This window comes from Hemitrygon akajei, chromosome 7 (genome assembly GCF_048418815.1).
Source record: "Hemitrygon akajei chromosome 7, sHemAka1.3, whole genome shotgun sequence".
Classification (NCBI taxonomy): domain Eukaryota; kingdom Metazoa; phylum Chordata; class Chondrichthyes; order Myliobatiformes; family Dasyatidae; genus Hemitrygon; species Hemitrygon akajei.
In genome coordinates, this window is record NC_133130.1 from 85,790,919 (window position 1) to 85,817,415 (window position 26,497).

Genomic DNA, 26,497 nt, shown 5'->3' on the forward strand with positions numbered 1-26,497 from the left:
CCAGAGCAACCATGCCATAAGGATTTTCTTTCACTGATATCACCTCTGTATCTCTTATGGGGCAATTGCCTCATCCCAAGAATCAATGTCATGAATACCTGTTATATTGTATTTCCCTCAATCACAGGACTCTGAAGAAGGTGATGCAGACAGCCCAGTGCATCTATAGATGTGAACTTCCCACTTTTCAGGACATTTACAATGACAGGTGCATAAAAATGGCCCATAGGATCACTGGGAGCTTGAGTCACTACAACCACAAACTGTTCCAGCTGCTACCAATTTTTGTTCCTCATATATGTGAAGGATGTAATAAATAAAGTCAATTCAATTCAATTCAGTTCAAAATATTTGTTATTGTGGAGTGGTGTAGTAGCATAGCGGTTAGCACGCTTTTCAGTACCAGTGACTCAGGTTCAATTCACGCTGCTGTCTCTAAGGAGTTTGTATATTCTCACCCTGACCGTGTGCATCTCCTCCAAGTGATCCACTTTCCTCCCTCATTCCAAAGATGTACCAGTTGGCAGATTAATTGGTCATTGTAAATTGTCCTGTAATTAGGCTAGGGTTAAGTTGGGGGTTGCTAGCCAGTGCTGTTTGAAGAGCGGAAAGGTCTATTCCCCACTGTATCTCATTAAATAACTAAAATAAAATACATCTCCACTCAGGATTGTACACATTTTACAATTTTGGGCTACTAATCATGAAAATCACCATGACATTTCCCTATCCCTATAAAAAGAAAAAGGGTGGCTAAAGTAAATGTTGGTCCCCTAGAAGATGAGACCGGGAAATTAATGGTAGGGGACATGGAGATGGCGGAAATGCTGAACAAATATTTTGTATCAGTTTTTACAGTAGAGGACACTCAAAATATCCCAACACTGGATAAACAGGGGGCTCTAGGGGGAGAGAAGCTAACTACGATTCAAATCACCAAGGAAACGGTACTTGATAAATTAATGGGACTGAAGGTGGATAAATCCCCTGGACCGGATGGCTTGCATCCTAGGGTCTTAAGGGAAGTGGCGGTCGGGATTGTGGATGCATTAGTGATAACTTTTCAAAACTCGCTGGACTCGGCAATGGTCCCGGCAGATTGGAAAAATGCTAATGTAACTCCTTTATTTAAAAAGGGCAATAGACAGAAGGCTGGGAATTATAGGCCAGTTAGCCTAACATCTGTGGTTGGCAAAATGTTGGAATCGATAATTAAGGAAACATTAACAGGGCATTTGGATAAACATAGCTTAATAGGACAAAGTCAGCATGGCTTTACAAAAGGGAAGTCATGTTTGACAAATTCGTTGGAGTTCTTTGAGGACATAACATATAGGGTAGATAAAGGGGAACCAGTGGATGTGGTGTATTTGGACTTCCAAAAGGCATTTGACAAGGTGCCACACCAAAGATTATGGGATTGGGGATAATATTCTGGCATGGGTGGAGGATTGGCTTTCTAACAGAAAACAGAGAGTTGGGATAAATGGTTTATTCTCAGACTGGCAGTTGGTGACTAGTGGTGTTCCGCAGGGGTCGGTGTTGGGACCCCAACTCTTTACAATCTATATTAATGATTTGGAGAAAGGGACTAAGTGCAACGTATCGAAGTTTGCTGATGACACAAAGATGGGAGGGAGTGTAATGAGTGCGGAGGACATTGAAACCCTGCAGGGGGACATAGATAGGCTGAGTGATTGGGCAGACATTTGGCAGATGAAATATAATACTGACAAGTATGAGGTCTTGCACTTTGGCAGGAAAAATAATACAGCAAGTTATTATCTAAATGGAGAGAAACTGGAAAGTGCTTCTGTGCAAAGGGATCTGGGGGTCCTGGTGCAGGAAACACAAAAAGTTAGTATGCAAGTGCAGCAGGTGGTCAAGAAGGCCAATGGAATGCTGGCTTTTATTGCTAGGGGGATGGAGTATAAGAACAGGGAGGTCTTACTGCAGTTGTACCGGGTATTGGTGAGACCACACCTGGAGTACTGCGTGCAGTTCTGGTGTCCATATTTAAGAAAGGACATACTGGCTCTCGAGGCAGTGCAGAGAAGGTTCACTAGGTTAATTCCGGGGATGGGTGGGTTGATGTATGATGAGAGGTTGAGTAGATTGGGACTCTACTCATTGGAGTTCTGAAGAATGAGAGGCGATCTTATTGAAACATATAAGATTGTGAAGGGGCTTGATCGGGTGGATGCGGGGAGAATGTTCCCAATGATGGGTGAAATTAGGACTAGGGGGCATAATCTTAAAATAAGGGGATGCCGTTCCAGGACTGAGATGCGGAGAAATTGCTTCACTCAGAGGGTAGTGGGGCTGTGGAATTTACTGCCCCAGAGAGCTGTGGAAGCTACTACACTCAATAAATTCAAAATGGAGATAGACATTTTCCTGGATAAAAATGGCATTAGGGGATACGGTGAGCGAGCAGGTAAGTGGACATGAGGCTAGGTTTAGATCAGCCATGTGATCTCCTGGACCAGTTTTCGATAGCCTGGATGGGTCGGAGAGGAATTTTCCAGATTTTTCCTTCTAATTGGCAACTCGTTTTTTTTTCCCCCGGGTGATCACATGGGTTTGGGCGGGATGAATAATAAAATAAAATGGGCGGCATGGTGCCCTGTTGGTTGGCACTGTTGCCTTGTGGGATTTGGTGAAAACTAGAGTTTAGATTGGAATAGCCATGATCTTGTTGAATGGCGGAGTTGGCTTGAGGGGCCGATTGGCCTACTCCTGCTCCTATCTCTTATGTTCTTATCACGCACCATTTTTTGAAATCACTTATGTTTATTATTTCAAATCATAATTTGTCAATTAAAATGTTGCCTACAATGTAAGCTGGGAGGTTTCCTATTGGTTCAGGGCTGTAAGGATGGAATTTGCTATCACCAGGCACAAAAATTTCTATGAAGGATTTTGATATTTGAGACAGGTGCTTCCCAGAATAACTGATACCAAGATTAAGGAAAGCATTTTTGTTGGTCCGCAAATCAAACAGGTCATCAATGACAGGCAACTTGAAGAATTTCTAGCGGGACCGGAGAAATTCACATGGAAGGCATTCAATGAAGTTGCTGAATTTTTTCTCGGCATCTACAGTGCACCAAACTACATGCAGCTGGTTGAAAGCATGCTTCAAGCATATAAAACCATGAAATGCAACATGTGACTAAAGATTTTTTTTCTGCATTCCCATCTAGACTTCTTCCCTGCAAATTTTGGTGGTGTTAGTGATGAGCATGGTGAAAAGTTTCACCAGGACATTGCGGTCATGGAGAAAAGATACCAGGGCAACTGGAATCCATCAATGCTGCCGAATCATTGTTGGACACTTAAGCCAGAACCCTCAGGCACTGAGTACAAATGAAAATCATTAACAAAATATTTTTAACTTAGTTGAACTATTGCAAAGCATTTGCACCATTATGCAATTAAACACATTTTATTCAATAAAAGTTAATTTGTTTCTACGTTGTTTCAAATTCCTACGTGATACAAGTAGTCTGTGTTCATCCTCAAGCAGTCGATCATAAGCACAAAAAAAAATTCTGAGGAAGCAACACTTTTGAAAAAGTTTGTTGTCCAGTGCAATCAATCTAACTTTTCCCTCCTACACAACTTACACTCATGCCGCTTTTAAATTTCACTATTTTATTAGCCTCTACTGCCCCCTCCGCCTCAGTGCGTTCCCTGCACACACCACTGTGCAAAAAACCTACCTCGGACATCTCTCCTGAACTTTCCTCCACCCACCTTAAACAGACGTCTTAAACATCCGCTCTCCCTGAAGCTCTCCACTGAATGTAGCAGGTAGTAATTGACAGTAATCCCCTAACTCTCTCTGCAGCCAGTTAGAAAACTAACTTGCTTTCACTCTTTTCTACTTTCGAGTAAGAGTCGCAGACCTGGAAAGTTACCTCCTTCCACAGATACTGCCTGACTTATAATGTTTCCGCTCCTGTCCCCTTTTTTGCTTTTATTTCTGCAGATTTTTCTTTTCAAATGTCAGTCGTTATTCTGAAAACAGGCAATTATTGCCGCCGTGATCCCGAGTTGGCTTCAATCGCATCTAACCATCTCGTAGTTGCGCAATTCGCCTTCATAGTTGACATACTTCAGTTATAAATTCGCTATATCTCAAACAGAAATATGATTCTCTTTTTGCAACAAGTAACTATCAGAATAAAATGCGGATATAGTTTTTTTTTTGACGGTGCTTGTGAACTGCGGCATACAAAAAGCGAATGGCCAACTTCGCAACTGTGTGTTTTCATGATTGGTATGCGAACGTCTCTCCCGCACACGAGCAACTATTTCGCTCTCTCACTCAAGCCTCTAATTTAGCGGTCGGTAGCAAAGTTGGATATAGACATGCCAGAGAATTCAGTGTCTTGGACGCTCTTTCAACCAAGCAAAATGAAGTCATCTTCTTTAACATTACAATCACACAGTTCCCCGCTACGTCTTCGCCACCTGATCAATAGATTAATATCGTGATCGAGTGAGAGCACGCACGGCGTTACAAAGTTAGAAATCACTCCAATCTTTTCCCGTGATGTATATTCCAATTCCCGAAACTTGGCTTAAAAGTTAGGCAGCTACTTTTGGCGTCCTTGCAGAGCTGACGGGGATCCCGCAAGCAAGGGCGTGGGGAAGTTGGCAATGAGACAGCAACCACTCAAATCACTTGCATCACTGTTCCAGCCTTTTACGAACTTCCTTCCTTGCGGAGTCGACGCCAATATATATTTAAATCTGAGCTTCGGAGCTATCTGAACGACAAAGCACGGGGCAGTGCAAAGGGAAAAGTTATTCGGACCGAGCAAAGTTTTTTAGCTCAGATTCGCCGGAGGGAGAAAAATGCTCGCGGTGTCGATCAGTCTGTGCGCCCTGGTGTCTCTGGTGTATTCGGATCCGCAAGAATCGCTACCCGCTGTCTGCGTGGGTAACTTCTGCTACAGCCTACACAGGGAGGAGAGAAAGTTTAACATGGCCAGAAGCATCTGCAAAAAGGCCGGGGGAGACGCGATGACCGTGCGCACCACGGTTGCAGCCGAAGCTATGGCGGTGTTGATGCAGAGCGTGGAAGCCGATCCCTCCTCCCACTTCTGGCTAGGGCTGCAGCTTCACCAGAAGACCTGTCCCAGCAATAGCAGCCGCTTGATGGGTTACCGCTGGGTGAACGGGGACAATGACACCGACTACACCAACTGGGGTTCGGTGTCCGAAGAGTGTGGGCCGCGATGTGTGGCCTTCTCCGGCAAGGACCGATGGGTCGACAGACGGTGCAACAAAAAGGCGGATGGCGTGCTGTGCGAGTACAGATACAACAGCAACTGCGAACCACTAACCCCGACCAACTCCTCGGTGACCTACCTCACTCCTTTCGGTGCCTGGAGCTCCGAGCTGACGAGTCTGCCTCAAGGCACGGTGGCCGAGGTCTCCCCGGGGGATATCCGCTTACGTTGCAACGACACGCTCGGCTGGGTGAAAGAACCGGTCCCTCGGGTCTGTCTTGTGAACAACGGGGGCTGCCAGCACATTTGCCAGGAAGGACCCCCGCTCAAGTGCAGCTGCCGCTCCGGTTACAGGCTGGACAGTGACGAGTTAAGTTGCCAACCGGTCGATCCGTGCGAGGAAGAGCAGTGCGCGCACAGCTGCCAGCTGCAGCAGGGGAAGCCAGTGTGTTCCTGCGAGAGCGGCTACCGGCTGGACGCCGACCACAAGACCTGCATCGATATCGACGAGTGCCTGTCCGATTCCTGCCCGCAACTCTGCGAAAACACGCCCGGAAGCTTCCAGTGCCGTTGCAAGAAAGGCTACCAGATGTCCCAGGATGGCAAGTGCGAGGACATCAACGAGTGCAAAGAAAGTAAGTGCAGTCAGAGGTGCAGCAACACAGAGGGGAGCTTCACGTGCTTTTGCACGTCCGGCTACGAGATCGATCCCGAAGATCGGACAAAATGCGTTTGGTACTGCAATTCCGACAGCTGTCCGGCTCACTGCTACGGCGACGGGTGTACTTGCCCGCCTAATTTTATCTTGGACGATTCGACTCAAATATGCCATGATATTGACGAATGCCAATCTTATTGCCTGGGTCACATCTGCAGCAACTCCCCCGGCAGTTTCAAATGTGAATGCAGGAAGGGTTACGAGCTGCAACTGAATGGGAATTGCGAACCCGAGGGCTCCGGTGATTTCACTCTGATAGAAGCGCAGACCTCTAAGCCCACCACGTACCCCATCCCCGCCAGTGCCGGCCTGTCGCTCAGCGTTGTCCTCGGTACCATCTTCGCTATCGCCGTTCTCACCTTGATCTGCGCCGGGGTGGGACACCACCTGTTGAAGAAAAGAGGCAAGTGGCAGACCTCCACCAAGTACAAGTCGGCTAACGCGGAGGAGGACGTTAATCTCAGCCAGGTCACGACCGGGGAGGACTGCAAGCACCAGTACTCCAATGAGAAATGCAATGTGGGGACCTGAAGCTCACTGGGCACAAATGCCGGACCAGAGGGAGATTTGGAACCTTTGACATGACGACACTGGGTGAGGGTGGGGGAGTCTACAGTTTGAAATTGCAGTTACTGACTCGAAGCTATATACGTGTGAGCAGTTGTACAAATTCCATCTCTGAATTTAACCAGGTTCCCATTGCATTCCGCTGGGCACTATTTTTAGGCTGATGCCAAACTAATGGTCGTACTTGAACCTTGAGATGGCCCGATGGCGCTGTCGGTTCAGTTACTCTTACACACAGGTTTTCCCCTCCCTGAACATCTGTCTTTGTTTACGATTGCAGGAGAGGGGCACCTGCGAGTCATGACGCTACCCAGGCATGCTACCCATTCCTATAGGCAACCCCTTAGTCTGGAGCAGATAACCCAGGTGGGCATACCTGTTTAGAACGATATGTCACAAAGTGCCTAATACTTTTCTCAGTATCGTTCGTATGCAAGGTGTGACAGAAAGCATATCGTGCAGATTCCAAAGTTGAATTGACTAAATGAGGTAATGGTTGGGTAATGTTTACCTGAGGAATTGTGAAGGGAAAGTAGTTTTTTTTTAAGGTATGTAGATGGGGGGTGGGGGGAATACGGGAGACTGGATCCGGGACCCTTATTTTGATTGGTTTACCGCTCGTGTTTGTCCCAATGTCTGTCGCCCTGATGGCCATTTGGTGAAAAATATGGCCGCTGGTGGTCGTTGCATTTCTACGGCTTTACTTCAATTATTTGTAGAAATGGACTGGCCCAGAGTATATCCACGAATTTGGGACATACGATTGAGACGAGGAACCTGTGCATTTGTATTTATTATATCTTTGAAATATCTGTATAATCACGTTTTAAACGAGTTTTATATATCTACATGAACTGTAAGGAAAACGCAACGACGCTGCATATTTTAAAATAAAAAATTGAAACTATTTCTTTAAAAAATACAAAATCTTCTGGATTTCTGGTTGCAAAAAATCCAATTTGTGATTGGTAGACCATCAAAACTAATGGTTGAAATGCTTATAGTTCTATGGAGGCACTTAGCACGCCGTTGGGAGTGAACCTTTATTTCGCAAAAGTTACGCCAAACGGCCATGTGAGGGGGATAAAACTTTGAGGATCATCCATTCAAGAGGGCACTAGCCTATTGTTACTCCAAATAAGGTTAAAGTAAGTTTTGCCAACCTGGTTTAATCTCGAGTGTTTTACTGATATTCGTAGTGTCGTACACCACAGAAACAGCCCCTTCGGCCCACATTGTCAGTGTTTCCTTCGACCTGCTACACTAACTCCTCCTACCGCGTCGTTTTCCCACTTCAGCCTCTTGTACCCGCAGCTCTTTATATTACCCGGTCCCTTTGCATTCTTTTTGCTTCACCCTGCACTCGATTACGACTGAGCGTTCTGGGATTAGTTGCTCCGTTGCCCTGTCCATCCTCCAGGACGTGCCAGGTCCGGTATCCTGGAGCTCTATTCTTTCAAGTCGGCCTGAGGGGCACCGTGCTGTTCAGGTCCAATGTGCTCCATTCTGCTCTCTCTCTTTCCGTTCCGCCTGAGCTTCAGCTGCCGGGTCTCCTCGCAAGTCCTCTTCGGATTATCCTGCTGCTTCTGTGCTTCACCTCCTACCCCCGCTGTCTACTGTCTCTATGCCCCACACTAATAAAACACCGTTAAAATGCTGTCTATGTAATATCAAATCCTGTCAGTTAGTATATACCTTACATAGCAAATTCAGTCGTTCAATATCAAATAATCGATTCTCGTGATAAATAATTGCCAATTCTTTGTCAGAACTACCAACTGTTCTGCAAAATAGAGCTGCCAAAAGGATGGACCCTTTGCTGCCCCCTGAAAAGTTAAGCAGAGCATTAATATATCCTCTCAATGCAAAAGTGATTGCATTTCCAGGAGTACAATTCTCACCATATCATTCTTAGCACCATACAGTACATCTTTAGGACAAGAACTGACATTCTTGACTCACTGGGAAAGTGCCTTATGAATGATGACAATCACTTATATCAGTGATAGGTAAGGTGCATGTTCAGCTCTCTTTCACTGGGCTTATGGTTCTGAGTCTGAAGATTGTTTTAGAGATGCAGGATGGTTACAAGTCCTTCTGGCTCAAAGAGCCCATGCTGCCCAATTAGGCCCATGTGACCTACTAACCCAAAGTTCTTTGGAATATGGGGGGAAACTAGATCGCCCAGAGGAAACCCACGGGGTTACGAGAAAAATGTACAAACCCCTTAAAGACAGCACAGTTGGCTATAACAGTGTTATGTTAACCACTACGCTGCTGTGTCACCCTAGGCTTCTGCACCAGGAGCTATCCCGGAGGTTAAGGGTTATTTTCGATGCTGGAGCTGACGCAGTATGAAAGAGGACATTGCATTGTTGGAAGTGTCTCGTTGCTGGCAGACCATTGAAGTTCTCTCTGCCCTTGCAGATGAATGGAAAATATCCCATAGCACCATTTTAAAAATCAAAAACAAACCATGAAAATATGGGACCTAGAAAGAGGACAGCAGGATCATACAGAAGATCTTATTCATCTGTGAGCTTCTGAAAGGAGCCATTTTATTTTAGATCCATTTATCCTCAACCCATTTTATAACTAACATGTGCAACACAGTGGGAATTCTTTTTGTTTTGAAATTTGCTGCTTTAAAGAAATCAGTTCCTTGCATGGTTTGTGTCCACATATACATTTGGATGGATGGGGTCCATTTTACTTGTAAATAAAATGCCCGCATCTTCACACTCTACAGCCAGCATTGCACGGCACTGTTGGAACTAGGTGTTTTACAAGGTTTAATGGATTAAATATATTAGTGTCTGTGTATGAATACTATCTGTATATATTCACATGCATGCAAAACTCCAGTAAGTTGCCCGGACTTGGGGACTGAGTTGCAAGGAGAGATTGCATACAGTAAGTCTTTATTCCCTGGAACATAGGAGATTGAGGTGTGATCTGATAGGTGTGTATAAAATTATGAGAGGCGCAGGTAGACTGAAGACATATAGTCTTGCTTCCCAGGGAGGAAGTACAAAAGAGGGCATTGGTTTAAAATCAGAGGCAAGAGATTTTCTAGGGGTGTCAGGGGTACTTCTTCATGCAAAGGGTGGTGCATATTTGTAATGAGCTGGTTGAGTAGCACTTACAAGCCAATTTGTTAAATACAGGCTTAGCGGGCCATGGGCCAAAAGCAGGCAGACGGGACAAACTCACTGGGAAACATCAGCACAAGTTGGGCTGAAGGAACTACTTCCATACTATGTCACGCTATGACATGCAAATCTACAACAAGACTGGAACTGGGAACTGGCTATTGAAAGTGAGTGTAGAATGAACACTTGAATGACATTTACACTTGCCCATAGGATCCAATAAGACTCAGGTACCTGCTTGGACATAAGTCAAATTTAAGGTGGCTTCAAGATTTGGGTAATGTAATCTTTTAGTCATCTGTAAAGACAGGAAACTCACTATCCTTTTGAAATAACAAGCAGAGTAAAAGTTTACTGGGGATGCTAATTTCACTTTCTGTTGTGTACTGCAAATCTGTAATAGAAACAGAGAATCTGAAAATCTTAATCAGATGATGTCATCAAACAAGTGGAGGGGGAGTAATAGAAAATGCTATCATTCACCAGATAGCAACACTAAAATAAAAGTTCACCTATATGTAAGCACTTGTCAATCTAAATTTGGATGTTAAAATAAAATGGAACTTTATTTTCCTGTAAAAGGTGAATAAAGATGTTGAAAATTGGCGGTGTTGTAAATCCTATAATATTGCCATGTTTGGAATATGCTAGTGAGGGAATGATAATCTGGGAGGATGTGTGGGATTAGATGCATGGGTCAAATGGCACTAGAGGCTCACATGAATCGTTCTAGAAAGTTATGCATTCTAGAATTGTTCTGGAGTTTTATTTTAAGATCCAAGTTTAGATTTACAAGTACTTACATATATTTTGGAAGGTCAACTTTTATATTAGTGTTGTTATCTGGTGAATGATAACATTTTTGTATTTAAACATAATAACAAGGCAAACCTGCTTTGTAGTTCAAAATATGGGTGCTCTAGATTCCCAAGTCTCTGGAAACCTGCCAGATGAAGTAAGCTTAGACAAGTCAAAGGAGGGACAGGTGGCTTTACAGTGCCGATCAGAAAGAGCAAGAGTGCTTCTTTTCAAGATCTGCTTCCCAAGCATTGCATCTAGCCTAGTCATACAAAGGCCATTGGATCTGACATCTCTCACTGCTCTCCATGTTGTGATTTAAACCATCTGGGTGAGAAGACTGGACCCTCACATATACTTGACCCCAGTCCACCCAATCTAAGAGTCAGTGTGCCATAATTGTAGGATCAGACTCCAGAACAGTCATCTATATCATCCAATGCAAACTCTCCTCCTCACCCTCCTTGTACACCCACCCTTTAAAGGTGTCCTGGATTGGACAAACCTGGTCTTGCAGCCTGCTCTGTAGCACACAGAGAACCTGCAGATCAAAGCCACACAAAGCTCTACAATAGTTGAGGGAATTTTGAGCCTTGCTCAAAACTCTGTCCCCCCTGCTCACACAACTCAGAACCCAAACCATTATATCACAGTGCTCACTTTAAGTACATACCAGATTATTTTCTCATTTTGGTAAAGAGAGATAACACATTATATTCTCTAGGAAATGCATTTATGATTTTGGTAATTTCACAGATAATTAGATTACTTGCTCTTGATATTGTTCCTATTAATAGTAAACCATATGGAGGCTAAACACTCCAAATGTATTTTACAATTTTATAAAACTTATAAATATAGATTTGTATCCAGATGATTGAAAATCAAGCTAAAGTCAAATCTATTATTATCACACAAGTGCATGTTTGGACAGGTGCAATGAAGCAGAATCTGAAGTATGTTTCATCATGTAAGCAGTACTCACAAGAAAAGTATAAATTTAACATAAATTACACATAATTTTTAAAGAAAACACAATTAAAACAAAGAAAGGTCACTTTTGTGCAAGGTAGGCACTGTTCATAGTGGTGGTAGACTTTAGTGATCAGGGCTTTTCAAGTTGGTTCAAGAATTGAATGGTTGAAGGGAAATAGCTGTTTTTGAATCTGGTAGTGTGGGACTTTAGGTGAAGATCTTTGATAAAAGGTGTTGCCTTTTTTGAGGGAATACCTCCTGTAGATGCGACTGATGGTGATGATGAATGTGCTTCTGATGTATTGGGTAGAGTCCAGTACTTTTGACAGCTTCTTACTGTGGATTTCAAATGCTGTACCAAATCATGATCACCATACTTTCAAAAGTACATCTTTAGAAGTTTGTCGTTCAATGATAAGCTGAACTTTCTTAATCTCCTTGGAAGGTTTCTTTATGATTGCATGAAAAAAAGAATAAAATTATAATTGAATAAAAAACATTAACAAATAATACATAATGACATTTTCGTTCAAACAGAGAATTATATTGTGACACTGCAATAACACTTACTTATAAGTGGCTTTATTAAGAAATGCAATTTGCATGACCTTATTAAATTGAATTGGATTGACTTTATTACTTACATCCTTCATATACAAACTTGCACATTGAGGAGTAAAAATCTTTACGTTACGTCTCCGTCTAATGTGCAAAGTGCAATTATAGTAATTTATAATAAATATTCTATACAACAGGATAGTCAATATAACATAGAAATACAGTTGTGTTAGCATGAATTAAGCAATACTGGAAAGGAATTAAGTGCCTTTTAAATACAGTATACTGCATTGTGACTGTCACAGGTGTAGAATATAATTTTGCTTACCTGTTATTAGCAATTCTTTGGAGGTTTGCTAAGAACAAGAAACAATAGTTGGTTTCCCACTTGATGAACAAATAATGTCAGTTGTTTTATCCCGGGGGTTGGGGGGAGGTCTACACAGGAACAAGGCAACGCCAGATTCTTGTTTTTACAAACCATATGTGCATCAAATCAAAGTATGTTTTTGAAATTAAACTTCCTCTGACACCCACGTTCAATCATTTCTTGCAGAACTTGCTAGGTAGTGCAGAGAATAAAATAACATGACGTAGTTTGCCCAACTTTACCAAAGCCAGTGGCCGAGAAGTGCACATTTAAAGGACACCAATGTGTTTACAATCAGGTTTTCCTGGTAGTAGCTTAGATTCACAATAAGCATCATTCAAATGAATAGTTAATAGTAAAACATCATACAAATAGCTAATATTAAAACATCATACATGCAAAATTTGATGTGCAGAACAGACTTCAGTTATCTAGCTCACATGTTTAACCTGTTGTCAGTTCATCTTTACAACAGGAATATAAATGATTAAGATTGTGTTTTGTTTTGTTTATCTAATTCTAGCCATGAATTGATCGGGCTATAACCTAGCCAACTTCATCTAAGCAGGGAAGGCTGTGTGGGATGGGTGTAGAAATTATGTGTGAGACTCTTCATCGAAATAGCACAAAAATATCCCACTCACTTTCCAGTGAAATTATATGTATTATAAATGAATGGCTTTATAATTCCAAGCCAAGGTTACAATATTATCCCTGCCACGACCACGCAATGGAATCACAAATGCTATGCGGAGGGGGTGTATAAAATTATTTTTGCTTCATTGTACATCTTGTTTTTAACTCTTCAGTTTCAGCATTTTGAAGAGTAGATTGAAATTTTCTTCTTTCTTTAGATGACTGGTAACAAGAGGACTAGATCTATCTCATTGCATATAGGAGTATAGTGATGAGGTGTTGACATCTTTGTGTAAATTGATTAATAATGCATTCATTTACCAGTTTTCTGACTATTGCTAGTAAATAGTCTCCTCAGTAAGTTAATAGTTATTGCATTTCAAAATATAGACATAATTGTAATCATAATTGGGAAACAATACTACTGAGGTTCATCTTTGAATTCAATGTTAAGGCACATCAAACACTAATTAGAGCAGGTCTGGAATATACCTTAAATAGTGAAAGTGAACATTTTAAATTGAAATAGCAACATCAATTGAAAACAATATTTAATTGTTTTCTAAAAGTTAATTCAGTGTATGAAAGTTCAGTTAATATTTTACTGATTCTCTTTATGTACTGCATAAATACCAAAAAGCTCATAAAAGATCTTCAAAATTCATGCAAATTCTCCCCATGGATTCCTTGGCTTGTGAGAGAGTTCATTAGCTCGTCACTAGGTGAATTTGCATGGCAATAGCTGACCTTATACAATGTAATATTCTTATACAGGAGTATCGTTGAACTTCTCAACCAGGCCCTGCTGCAGGAAAGCTTATAAATAATTGTTTGACTTGGAAAGTTTAATTGATTTTTAACTGAATTTTCAAAGTTTCTTCATTAAATTTAATGAGATCCATACAATGGTAGGTTTTTGGTGTGATGTTAAAATATCAGAATCAGAATCAGTTTTAATGTCACTGACGTATATCGTAAAATTTACTTTTGGAATGTCAATAGGAAAAATATGGATTATCATCACAGTGAACGTTACAAAATATTCTCAACTACATTCAATGATCCATTCACAGAACTGGACAGCTTCACCACTTAAATAGAATCTAAGTTAGTGCTCTCCAATTTTATTGACAGAATATATATTAACTACATAATTTTCCTGTATTAGAAACATAGAAAACCTACAGCACAATCAGGCGCTTCAGCCCACAAAGCTATGTTGAACATGTCCTTACCTTAGAAGTTACCTTGGGTTACCCATAGTCCTCTATTTTTCTAAGCTCCATGTACCTATCCAGTAGTCTCTTAAAAGACCCTATCGTATCCACCTCCACCACTGTCACAAGCAGCCCATTCCATACACTCATCATTCTCTGTGTAAAAAACTTACCCCTGACATCTCCTTTGTACCTACTTCTAAGCACCTTAAAACTGTGCCCTCTCATGCTAGCCATTTCAGCCTTGGGAAAACGCATTTGACTATCCACATAATCAATGCCTCTCATCATCTTACACACCTCCATCAGGTCACCGCTCATCCTCCGTTGCTTCAAGGCGAAAAGGCCAAGTTCACTTAATCAAATCTCATAAGGCATGCTCCCCAATCTAAGCAACATCCTTGTAAATCTCCTCTGCACCTTCTCTATGGTTTCCACATCCTTCCTGTAGTGAGGCGAGCAGAACTGAACACAATACGCCAAGTGGGGTCTGACCAGAGTCTTATATAGCTGCAACATTACCTCTCAGGTCCTAAGCTCAATTCCAAGACTGATGAAGGCCAATGCACCGTATGTCTTCTTAACTAGAGTCAATCTGCATAGCAGCTTTGGGTGTCCTATGGACTCAGACCCCAATATCCCTCTGATCCTCCACACTGCCAAGAGTCTTAACATTAATACTATATTCTGCCATCATATTTGACCTACCAAAATGAACCACCTCACACTTATTGCCATTTCTCAGCCCAGTTTTGCATCCTAACAATGTCCTGTTGTAACCTTTGACAGCCCTCCACACTATCCACAAAACCCACAACCTTTGTGTTTTCAGCAAATTAACTAACCCATCCCTCCACTCCCTCATCCAGGTCATTTATAAAAATCACGAAGAGTAGGGGTCCTAGAACAGATCCCTGAGGCACACCACTGGTCACTGACCTCTATGGAGAATATGACTCGTCTACAATCACTTTTTGCATTCTGTGGGCAAGCCAGTTCTGGATCCACAAAGCATTATCCCCTGGGATCCATGCCTCCTTACTTTCTCAATAAGCCTTGCATGGGGTACCTTATCAAATGCCTTGTTGAAATCTATAAACACTATATCTACTGCTCTACCTTCATCAATGTGTTTAGTCACATCCTTAAAAAATTCAATCATAAGGCATGACCTGCCTTTGGCAAAGCCATGCTGACTATTCCTAATCATATTATGCCTCTCCAAATCTTCATAAATCCTGCCTCTCAGGATTTTCTCCATCAGCTTACCAACCACTGAAGTATGACTCTCTGGTCTATAATTTCCTGGGCTATCTCTACTCCCTTTCTTGAATAAAGGAACAACATCCGCAATCCTCCAATCCTCCAGAACCTCTCCCATCCTTGTTGATGATGCAAAGATCATCAACAGAGGCTCAGCAATCTCCTTCCTTGCCTCCCACAGATGAGGGTACATCTCATCCAGTCCCGGTGACTTGATGCTTGATGCTTTCCAAAATCTCCGGCACATCCTCTTTCTTAATATCTACATGCTCAAGCTTTTCAGCCCATTGTAAGTTGTCCTTACAATTGCCAAGATCCTTTTCCATAGTGAATACTGAATCAAAGTATTCATTAATTAACTCTGCTACCTCCTCCAGTTCCATACACACTTTTCCACTGTCACACTTGATTTATCCTCTTGCTCTTCACATACTTGTAGAATGCCTTGGGGTTTTCCTTAATCCGGCCCACCAAGGCCTTCTCATGGCCCCTTCTGGCTCTCCTAATTTCATTCTTATAATCTTCTAGACCTCTATCATTACCTAGTTTTTTTGAACCTTTCATAAGCTCTTCTTTCCTTCTTGACTAGATTTACAACAGACTTTGTACACCATGGTTTCTGTACCCTACCATCCTTTCCCTGTCTCATTGGAACGTACCTATGCAGAATGCCACGCAAATATCCCCTGAATATTTGCCACATTTCTTCCATACATTTCCCTGAGAATATCTGTTTCCAATTTAGGATTCCAAGTTCCTGCCTGATAGCCTCATATTTCCCCTTAATCCAATTAAACCCTTTCCTAACTTGTCTGTTCCTATCTCTTTCTGAATTGCCATAGAATTGTGAACACTATCTCCAAAATACTCTTCGACTGAGAGGTCTGACACCTGACCAGGTTCAATTCCTAATACCAGATCAAGTATAGCCTCTTCTCCTGTAGGCTTTTCTACATATTGTGTCAAGAAACCTTCCTGAACACACTTAACAAACTCCACCCCATCTAAACCCCTTGCTCTCGGGAGATGCTGATCAATATTTGGGAAGTTAAAATCTCCTACCACAACAACCCTGTTATTACTACACCTTTCTAGAATTTGTCTCCCTATCAGTTCCTCGATGTCCCTGTTACTATTGGGTGATCTATAATAAAACACCCAGTAGTTATTGACCCCTTCCTGTTCCTAGCTTCCACCCACAGATACTCAGTAGACAATCCCTCCATGACCTCCTTCTTTTCTGCAGCCGTGACACTATCTCTGATCAACAGTGCCATGCCCAACTCTTTTGCCTCCCTCCCTGTCCTTTCTGAAACATCTAAAACCTGGCACTCTAAGTAACCATTTCTGCCCCTGAGCCATCCAGGTCTCTGTAATGGCCTCTACATCATAGCTCCAAGTACTGATCCACGTTCTAAGCTCATCCACTTAGTTCGCATTAAAATAGACACATCTCAGACCATTGAGTATGTAGATATTGTAAATTTCACTGATTATATTCTAACCATTACTGTCACAATGTTTATATGATCCCTGTTGATGACATGGATCATCACTGACATTTGTTACTGTAATAAGAAGTTCTCCAAAATGAAGAAGGACCGGACAGTACTTGTAGCTGCAAAGCATGTAAGCTGATCCTCAGGGGCTTACACGGCACTTCATATATTGGATGCAAATGGCAAACTTCATCAAAAATGACCCAGCAAACAAAGTTATAAGAAATGGCAACTGATGTTATTTTGCTGCAAAAATGAAATGTGGGTGATTCTTTTTTCAGTATAAGGAAAGGCTACTGACAAAATGATAACTAATGATTTATTTACTTGGATTAATCAATATAGCAAATGTGCAACATTCACAAGGCTTGAACAAGTTTAGGGAGTGAAAAGCAACACACACAAAATGCTAGAGGAATGCAGCAGGACAGGAAACATTACTGGAAATGAATAAACAGTCGACATTTTGGGCTGAACCCCTTTGTCCAGACTGAAATGGAAGGGGAAAGACACCAAAATAAAAAGGTGGGTGGAGTGGAAGGACACTAGCTGGAAGGTGATAGGTGAAGCCAAGTGGATGAGAAATGTAAAGAGCTAGAGAAGAAAAAATCTGATAGGAGAGTGAATCATACAAGAAAGGGAAAGAAGGGGGAGATAGGGGGAGGTGATAGGCAGATGAGAAGTGGGAAAAGGGCAGAGTGGGGAATAGAATAGAGGGAGGGAAATTTTTTTACTGGAAGAAGAAACTGATGCTATGCCATCAGGTTGGAGGCTACCCAGACATAATATAAGGTATTGCTCTTCCACCCTGAGGGTGGCTTCACCTTGGTACATGAGGAGGCCATGGCTGGACATATCAGAACAGGAATGAGAATTGGAATTAAAATGTTCGGCAAGTTCTGCTTTTGATGGATGGAGTGGAGGTGCAGTCCCCCAATTTACAATGGGCCTCACCAATGTAGAGGAGGCTGCATTGGGAGTACTGGACACAATAGACAACCCCAGCAGATTCACAGGTGAAATGTTGCCTCTCCGGGTATGAAAAACAATTATGGCAATATCCTAGACAAAGCAATTGATGGAAGATCAACTATTAATTGTAATAAAAGGAATGTTACTACTCTAAGAAATAAATAACCTCTTGACTTTGTTTGGGGATGGAGTTAGGAAAGAATAATTCTATCAACACTTACAAAAAGTAAAAAAAAATAGGTTAACATTTGTGTTATAGCCTTTCATCATAACTTGTGCTCTGAAGTAAATTAATGAAAGTAAAGTTTTAATGAGTTTTGGGAGGCCATCTTTTGGAGAAGTGCAATAGATTGGATGGATTTGTGATTTAGATTTCCTTATGTTATTTATGTAATGCAACAAAGGTTGATAGGCAGTAAATGTTTAATGCATTGCGGGCTCATTCAGACACCTCTGAAATGAGTGACCAGTTGTTTATTCATTGGTGAATAATGGTAAAAACAGCGAGTGCATGCCAGTGCTTGTCAAGTAATGCTATGAAATCTTTTCTAGACTATTAGAACAAAGGGAGACATTGTTCATTCCCCTCTAAGTAGGCATTGAAGGCAGGTAGCAGTGTTGTATACAATATGTCTGATGCTCCTTTTTGTTGAAGTTAACAGTAAAGAAAACAGGGTAAAAATCAGTGAATGCTGGGTGATTTTGCACCCCAGCCAAAGGTGACTCTTTTTCCCCACTCAAGTGCCAGTCAAAGCATGACATTTCTGAAAGCCCAGCACTTACCAGCAGGATTGTGGTGTCAGAAGAAGATAAATATCAAATTTCTGATGGTAACACCAAATCCCCGAATTACCTAATGACTAGAGTTTTAACAAATGGTCAAATGAATGTTTTGAAAACCTCCACCGGAACTCAACAAGTTTGTAGTATTTCTCGGCTTAGGTGTTGACAGCCCAGAGTACCAATCAAAATATATTTGAAAATAATGGAAAACCCATCAAAATAACTTTTTTGTAAACCACCAGGTTTTGCCAACTGAATTGTGTAAATTGCTCTTATTTTTCTTCATTGTTAAACACCATTACTAAATACAGAATGCAATATTTATAGCCAGGAAAGAAGAGACATTGGCACTCTTTCTGCATTCATCTTTTATTATTTATGATGATTGTAAAGTGGAAATAATTATATTAATGCATACAACTTCCTTTGCAGGATCTTTGATAACAGTTCAAAATAAATAATATCTAAATCTAATTCAAATCACATGAATTTGTCTACCAAATAAAACAAGCAGAAAAGAAAATCTGGCTTCATTTTTATATTAATTTGTTTAAACTATTTAAGTTTCACCAATATATTATGAACTACATACACTATCAGAGCCACACAAATGCATAATATTTTACAAATTCTGAAATTAAAAGGTAATTTTAAACCTTCCAAAGTTTTCAATTTCTTCAAATGCAACAAGGTAATGAAAAAAAATTGAATTAAAATAAACAATTTGATGCACATGTAAATACACAAATTTGGCTTGTGCAAAGACAATATTTTAAATATCTGGTCAATGAACAAAAAAAGATAAGGACATTTTCAGTATCCGACGAATGCTGTATTCAATGCTGGTATAATGTTTATTTTGTTTTATTTCCCAATCTCCCAGTGGTGAAGCTTGAAACTTAAAAGTCTGCTTCATTGACTAAATTATTGTAGTGCACATATTTATACATCTTTTAACCTGCATTTCTACATATCTTTATTAATCTGATTATAAATGAATGGAAATATTCAGTTCTTTCTTCTAAATTTATCCTAGTCATAACAGTCTTAAGGAAATTTTGATGCCCAGAAGAATCTATTTTACACAATTTGCTGCTTCATTAGTCGCAGAGATAAATGATATCTAGTAATTATACACTTGTTTCTAGGTTACAAGGTCAACTTGCTTCTTGGCAAGATATACTTTAGAGAGAGAGAGAGAGCTGAGGGTTGCTGCAGTCTGAGGTGATGATTTTTTTTTGTTGATGAGACATTAAACCAAAGCTCTCATAGTTGATGCAAAAGATTCTGTGCACCATTTGATGTGGATCAGGGGATTTCTTCCAGATAAAGTGGCTATTAATTTGTTTACTACGCAGAATCTTGTATAAATTTTAACTCTATCACAGATAATACTACACAAGCAGTTCACACTTTAATATGTCACTCACGACTGAGTTCACATTTGGATGTTGGGAGAGAAGTTTATTTTAAGGTTACAGTGATTGTCTATAGGATTTGTAATAATTTATGTGCATAGATTTAGTTTATGACAGAGGGGAGTTCAGCCAAACAGCCTTCTTATCTTTTCAATTCAGGTAATCTTTAGGAGCGAAAAGACAACAGTAAAATCTAATGACAACTAATCTTTTCCTTCTATCTTGGCATATTTTTTGTCGCATCTGATGCCGCTTTTGTTCACTAACTTCAAGCTGTCTGATTGTAACCGCCTAATTGTGCATCATTCTGTAAACTGCACGGACAGAATTTTTGAGTGCCAGTTAAGGTGCTGACCGTGGTAAGCTTTCTGTCACCCCCCAAGCAACAGCTTTCCGTCTGAAAGGAGATCCTTTAACATGATCTCAATCTATTAGCCCTCTGAATTATTCAGGTACTTCTGCAAACCAATATTACAAGATTACTGAAGGATAGTGTCTGAATAACTTTATGATCATAATGACTGAAACAAGTGAATTCCATACGTGAGACAAAAGCTGTCCATTATACTCTAACTTTGCACATCACCATTCGTGTTGAATGGGATTGTTGGAGATTCATTCAGCCTCTGTCCTTTTTGTCCGGCAAAGGCTCCACATCATAAATCCGCCCTTTCCCCTTTCCTTTTGAAACAAATTTAGCGTGCTCTATGATAAAATTAACTTAAATTATCACAATATAATTGGCAAGCTACTATTAGAATAAATAAAATTCTTGCCGTGTGCAGGAAATACCGCCGACTCTGTTTCAAAAGAACAGTACATTTTTCGCTTCTATAACCTTACACAACAGCACAAGCATTTAGTGATTATGGCTTGAGACAAAAACGTTACCGGTTTGGTGATTGACCTCTATGGTTTAGTATTACACACCAGAGCGCAACAGCAGCTAACTGGAAATCTTAATTAGACTTAATGGAGACATATACTGGACTCTTTAACAACAGGAGAGCATTCTGTCGATAGAACCTAAGAATATGGTCAGTAGTCTGAGCGAGTCGGGGACACAGTAAAAAGAGAGGCTGGGAGAGGAAAAGAGAGCGTGGGGTGGGGGGGGGGGGGGGGGGAGAGAGAGAGAGAGAGACTGAGACTGTGCCCATTGGGGAAAGCAACATAGAGACACACGGAAATTTCCACATCGTATTCTCGCCGAGACCAAACTGCACAATCCAGACGCTTACACTGACAATAATAATAACATAACGACAACAGACAAATCTTTAGTAAAATATATTTAACCCGTTTGTAGAAAAATGGCTCTCAAGAGTTATCAGGACAAAACTTCAATACATTCACAAGGTGGTTGTTCTTGAGGTGCAAGTACCATTCCTGTACACGGGATCAGAAGCGGCGTTACCCGGCTGAAATTCTAGGGGACTACACACTCTGCTCTTTAGCGCAGTGGCGTAATAATCTACTGGCTCCTCGGTGCCGTTCTCCAGCCAACGGAAGCACAGAATCCTCTGGAAGGATCTCTTAAAATTGTCAGAGAGAAATCCATAAAGGATAGGGTTCGCGCAGCTGTTGGCGTAGCTGAGGATAAGGCACAACTGGGTGACCGTGGTGTTGAGGGAGAGAAAGATGTTGGCCAGCTGTAAAACGTAGAAAGGCATCCAGCAGATAACGAAGACAGTTACCACCATCAACACCATACGGGTGATCTTTTTCTCGGACCGTCGGCGTTGCTGCCAGCCAGCCTTCAAAGCAACCACTCTCATCTTCACAATGATCAGGATGTAGCAGAGGCAGATGGCAATGACGGGGATCAGGAAACCCAGCAGGAAGGTGTAGATAACAAAAGCCACCGACCAGGAAGGCCGGGGCCAAAGAAAGTTACAGTGCACGCCGCCGTCCTCGCTGGGCGTAGTTCCCGCGAATACGATGATGGGCAAGATCACAATGAGCGAGAAGATCCAAACGCAGATGTTGATGATCTTGGCAATGGTGGGTCTCCTGTACCTTGCCGCTTTGATGGGATGAACAACTGCCACGTACCTGTCCACGCTGAGCACGGTCAGGCAGAACACGCTGGTGAACTGGTTGATGCCATCCACGCTGAGCACAGTACGGCACATGAGCGAACCGAAGGGCCAGCGTTGTAAGGCAGCCGAAACGGAGAGGAACGGGACGCTCAGCATGAAGAGCTCGTCCGCTATCGCCAGGTTCAGGATGTAGATGTTGGTGGCCGTTTTCATCTTGGCGTATCTCAGGATGACGAAAATAACCATGGAGTTCCCGATGAGTCCCACCAAACACACGATGGCATAAATGAATTGGATAACCACCATCCGAGCATCCCTTTCTTCCTGGTAAGCGCTGAACGAGTAGTTGGAGGGGTTATCCGTAACAACATCCAAATGCTCGCTGGAGCCATTCCAGAAACCCACCTGGACTGTGGTGTCCCGGTCGGAAGGCAACTGAAAACTACGCGTACTCATCTTCTACTGGTACCCCTTCCTCTTACCCCTCCCTCAACCCTCTGACGTATTTCAAAGAAAATTATTCCCTGCCTCTCTTCTTTTCCCTCCTCTGCCTCTTTCCAAGCCATGATTCCGCCATCGGTCTCTATCAGACTGAGAGTACTGCTACAGCGAGGATTCGCGACTCTGTGTGTGCGCGCGTGTGTGCGTGTGTGTGTGTGTGTGTGTGTTGTGTATGTGTGTGTGTTGGGTATGTGTGTGTGTGCAGTGCGGCTGCTTCCGTTGGTCGCTTCTGCCGCTCCTTAAATACAAGACCTGATGAATGAGTAAGTCAGCGACTTACCTACAGATCTGCGTCATCCACTCAACCGTGTGCTGTCTTGAATCTTTAAAACTTAAACTACCTACACAGCGGATAAATATACAACGTTTTCTCTTTTATTTTGCTTTTCAGTGTTAAACGGATCGGCCAAAGCACAAAAGCGGGGTGGGGGGTGGGATTTAAACCAATCTGGATAGAGACGTTTTAAAAACATTATTTTGTTTCCTTACCGTGACCATTACTATTCCTACTGCTTCAGAACAGGTGACAGGCAATCTGCTAGAGGAACTCAGCTGGTCCAGCAGCATGTATATGGTGAAAGGATCTGTTGCACCTTCGGGTGGAAACCCTGCATCACATCCCGATGCTCCTCGACCTCCCGAATTCCGCCAACAGATAGTTTGTTGCTGTGGAGTTTGGACTTGGCAGTCTCCTGTCTTCAGGTGTATTCAAACACACGCCTGCATTCAAACCTCTGAAAGCAAAATGCATTCAATTCAGTGTGCAAATAAATGCCAGCAGTCGGAACGGAATCCAGGGAATATGAAGACTTCCTTCGCCTCTGATTGATCCCTTCTCACCCTGATCAACAGCGTTACGTGCGCAGGTTTTGTACCATTCCCTTCCAAGAAACTTCACGCTCGCTTGCATTTATCTTCAGAGTACCGAGGAATCCAAAAATATCTCGACCCAAAACGTCGACCGTCCATTTTCTTCTGAGTTATTCCAGCATCTGTAGTCGCTCAGGGTACCCGCATCTGCAGTCTCTTACGCCTCTGCTGGGAATTTTTCATGAAAGGACACCGATCTCAAAGGTTGATTTTCCGTTTCCCTCTCCACAGATGCTGCCTGACCCGCTGAGTATTTCCAGCAGATCTTGATCCATCCCGGAATTGCTCCGCCCGCTCCTTTTTTTTTGCTTTTGGAATCGGTTCCAAGCATAGATAGATAAATAGATACTCTATTGACCCCAAAGGAAATTACAGTGACACAGTAGCATTACAAGTACACAGATACAAATATACAAATATTAGTCTTCAAACAGTCTAACAGGAGGGGGTCATCACTTCTCTGGCTATAGGTTGACTTATTATGGAGTCTAATGGCCGAGGGTAAGAATGACCTCATATAGCGCTCTTTGGAGCAGCGCAGTTGTCTCAGTCTATTACTAAAAGTGCTCCTCTGTTCAGGCAAGGTGGCATTCAGGGCATGCAGAGGGTGAGAAACATAGAACCTGGGAATTTCATGTATTGGGACTCATTCTATCGCACATCTGCAGTTTCTCTCTCTCTCTCTCTCTCTCTCTCTCTCTCTCTCTCTCTCTCTCTCTCTCTCTCTCTCTCTCTCTCTCTCTCTCTCTCTCTCTCTCTCTCTCTCTCTCTCTCTCATATATCACTCTCGCAGAACTTCTGATGTTTGAGTTCAGACTGTGTTAACTTTCATAAACAATGCCCTTGACTTCCAACGCAGAGAACCAGTGCCACATTTTTCTGTCTTGAATGTTCTTTACTCCAAATGCTGCCAGAACCTATAAGGTGTACTTGGGATGGTATAATCTGTAGAATTAAGGTGTCATTATGTGAAATGAAGTTTGAACAAACTATTTTAACGATAACCAGAGATGGATTTGGGTGTTACGCAGAAAACTTGGTGTTTTGTATTCGCTATAAATTCTTAATATGTTGGGCAGCATCTATGGTGGAAAATGAACAGTCAACATTTTGCGATGAGGCCCTTCATTAGGAATGGAAAGGAAGGGGAAGAAGTCAGGATAATAAGGGGACGGTGATGGGTGAAGCCAGGTGAGGGAAAGGTGGATGAGTGGGTGAGGAAGATGAAGAGAGAAGCTGGGAGCTGATAGGTGGAAAAGGTAAGGCACAGAAGAAGAATAAATCTGATAGTAGAGCAGAGTGGACCATGGGAGAAAGGGAGGGAAGAAGGGCACTAGGGGGAAGTGATGGGCAGGTGAGGAGAAGAGGGGAGCCAGAATGGGAAATGGAAAAAGAGAAAAGGGGAAGGGGGAGAAATTAATGGAATTTGGAGAAATAATTGTTCATGCCATCACGTTGGAGGCTACTGAAACAGAATATGACATGCTGCTCCTCCAACCTGAGAGTGTTTGATGTATTGTTTATCGGTCCTTCTTGGGTAAGATTATCACATCCAGCTGTGGTGCTGTTATGTGCTGATGACTGATAAGCTCTGTTTGGGCTTTAAAGTTCACATTGTTGAAGATGTCCTGACTAATTGCATCATTGTATGGTAGAGCATTCTGAATGTGCAGGAAGGTAAAAAGCTGCAGAGAATAAGGGACTCAGCCCAATACATCATAAAATTATCCCTTTCCACTACTTGTAGTATCTACAGGAGGTGTCATCTCAAGAAGGCAACATCCATCATCAATGGTCCTCACCATCCAGGCCATGCCATCTTCCCACAACTACCATCATACTGGAGATACAGAAGCTTGAAGTCCCATACCACAAGGTTCATGAACAATTACCTTCCTTCAACCATTCAGTTCTTGAACCATCTGACACAGCCCTAATCATTGCAGATTACTAACAGCATGACAACTTTGATCACTTTGCATTAAAATTTATCTTGTTTTTCTCTAGTTCGCATTCTTTCTTGTAAAAATTATGCCTAATTTATGTTCTTGTGCATATTTGATACTACGTTTCTGTGGTGCTGTTGCAAAGCAAATTTTTCATTGCACCTATTGATACATATACATGTTCATACAACAATAAACTTGACTTTGACTTTGACTTTGACTTTGACTTTGACAGAGGTGTAGGGATGCTACAGAACCAATCATTCTTGATTGTTGAGAATCCATTTCCCTCTTTGTTTCCTCCATGATAACTCCCTCACTTGAGTAAGCACTGGTTTATATGTGGGTACACCAAATAGGCTGATCCAATGCTTGTTGTTCCTGATGATATGTGTCAGCAATGTTATACGGGAGTTTTTGAACTTCTTTTTCTGTCCACTACATCTGTCTTTTCCTCAATCCTCTCCATAAAATAACTCCTATGGTAGGTGCATTATATGGTGTTTTGAATATGCCATCATTAGAATAGTTTGGTTGTCATTTAGAAGAGTTGTCCATTTGTTAAGTTAAATCCATTCATTGTCATATTCCTCAGACCCTGGGTACTAAAGTTATGAGCCCAACCCCTGCTACATATAGGGCTATATATAGAATAAAATAAATTCAACATCCTTTCTTTCTCCTAAACATTCATGCAAAATAAAATCATTTTAGGACATACACTATTTTACTTTATTTTTATTTGATAAGCTAACCTGTCCTGATAATTGTACTTATCATCATTCTTGACCAGTAAAATCACAATCCATAACTACAATGAAAATGACTGATCCTGTTATAGCAACAAATACTAACTGAAACAGTGTGTTTGCTCTAACTCTGAATGTTGACCATTCAGCATTAGAAATACTGGGCAGGTGAGGAAATGAAGAACAACAGGGTAATTGGCAATGAAGGTTGTGAGAACATTGG

The 26,497-nt window shown here is 41.7% G+C and overlaps 2 protein-coding genes and 1 long non-coding RNA gene across 3 annotated transcripts in view; 1 reads left to right on the top strand and 2 right to left on the bottom strand.

The window, feature by feature from the left end:
• LOC140730635 (uncharacterized) overlaps positions 1-23,666 on the bottom strand; it is a 33,231-nt gene extending 9,565 nt beyond the window's left edge. The window contains exon 1 of the long non-coding RNA XR_012099644.1: positions 23,199-23,666. This is a non-coding gene — a long non-coding RNA (uncharacterized lncRNA). The remainder of the gene's footprint in view (positions 1-23,198) is intronic.
• On the top strand, positions 4,726-7,455 carry thbd (thrombomodulin). Its single transcript, XM_073051352.1, has one exon. It carries the CDS (start codon positions 4,867-4,869, stop codon positions 6,490-6,492), a length of 1,626 nt encoding a protein of 541 aa, XP_072907453.1. The 5' UTR covers positions 4,726-4,866; the 3' UTR covers positions 6,493-7,455.
• LOC140730634 (somatostatin receptor type 1-like) lies at positions 19,157-23,045 on the bottom strand. Its single transcript, XM_073051353.1, has one exon. The coding sequence runs from the start codon at positions 22,662-22,664 to the stop codon at positions 21,519-21,521; it is 1,146 nt and encodes a 381-aa protein (XP_072907454.1). The 5' UTR covers positions 22,665-23,045; the 3' UTR covers positions 19,157-21,518.
• Positions 23,667-26,497: the final 2,831 nt, after the last annotated feature.

Coding starts and splice junctions, on each gene's coding strand:
- thbd (XM_073051352.1), top strand. CDS start 4,867: ATGCTCGCGGTGTCGATCAGTCTGTGCGCCCTGGTGTCTCTGGTGTAT.
- LOC140730634 (XM_073051353.1), bottom strand. CDS start 22,664: ATGAGTACGCGTAGTTTTCAGTTGCCTTCCGACCGGGACACCACAGTC.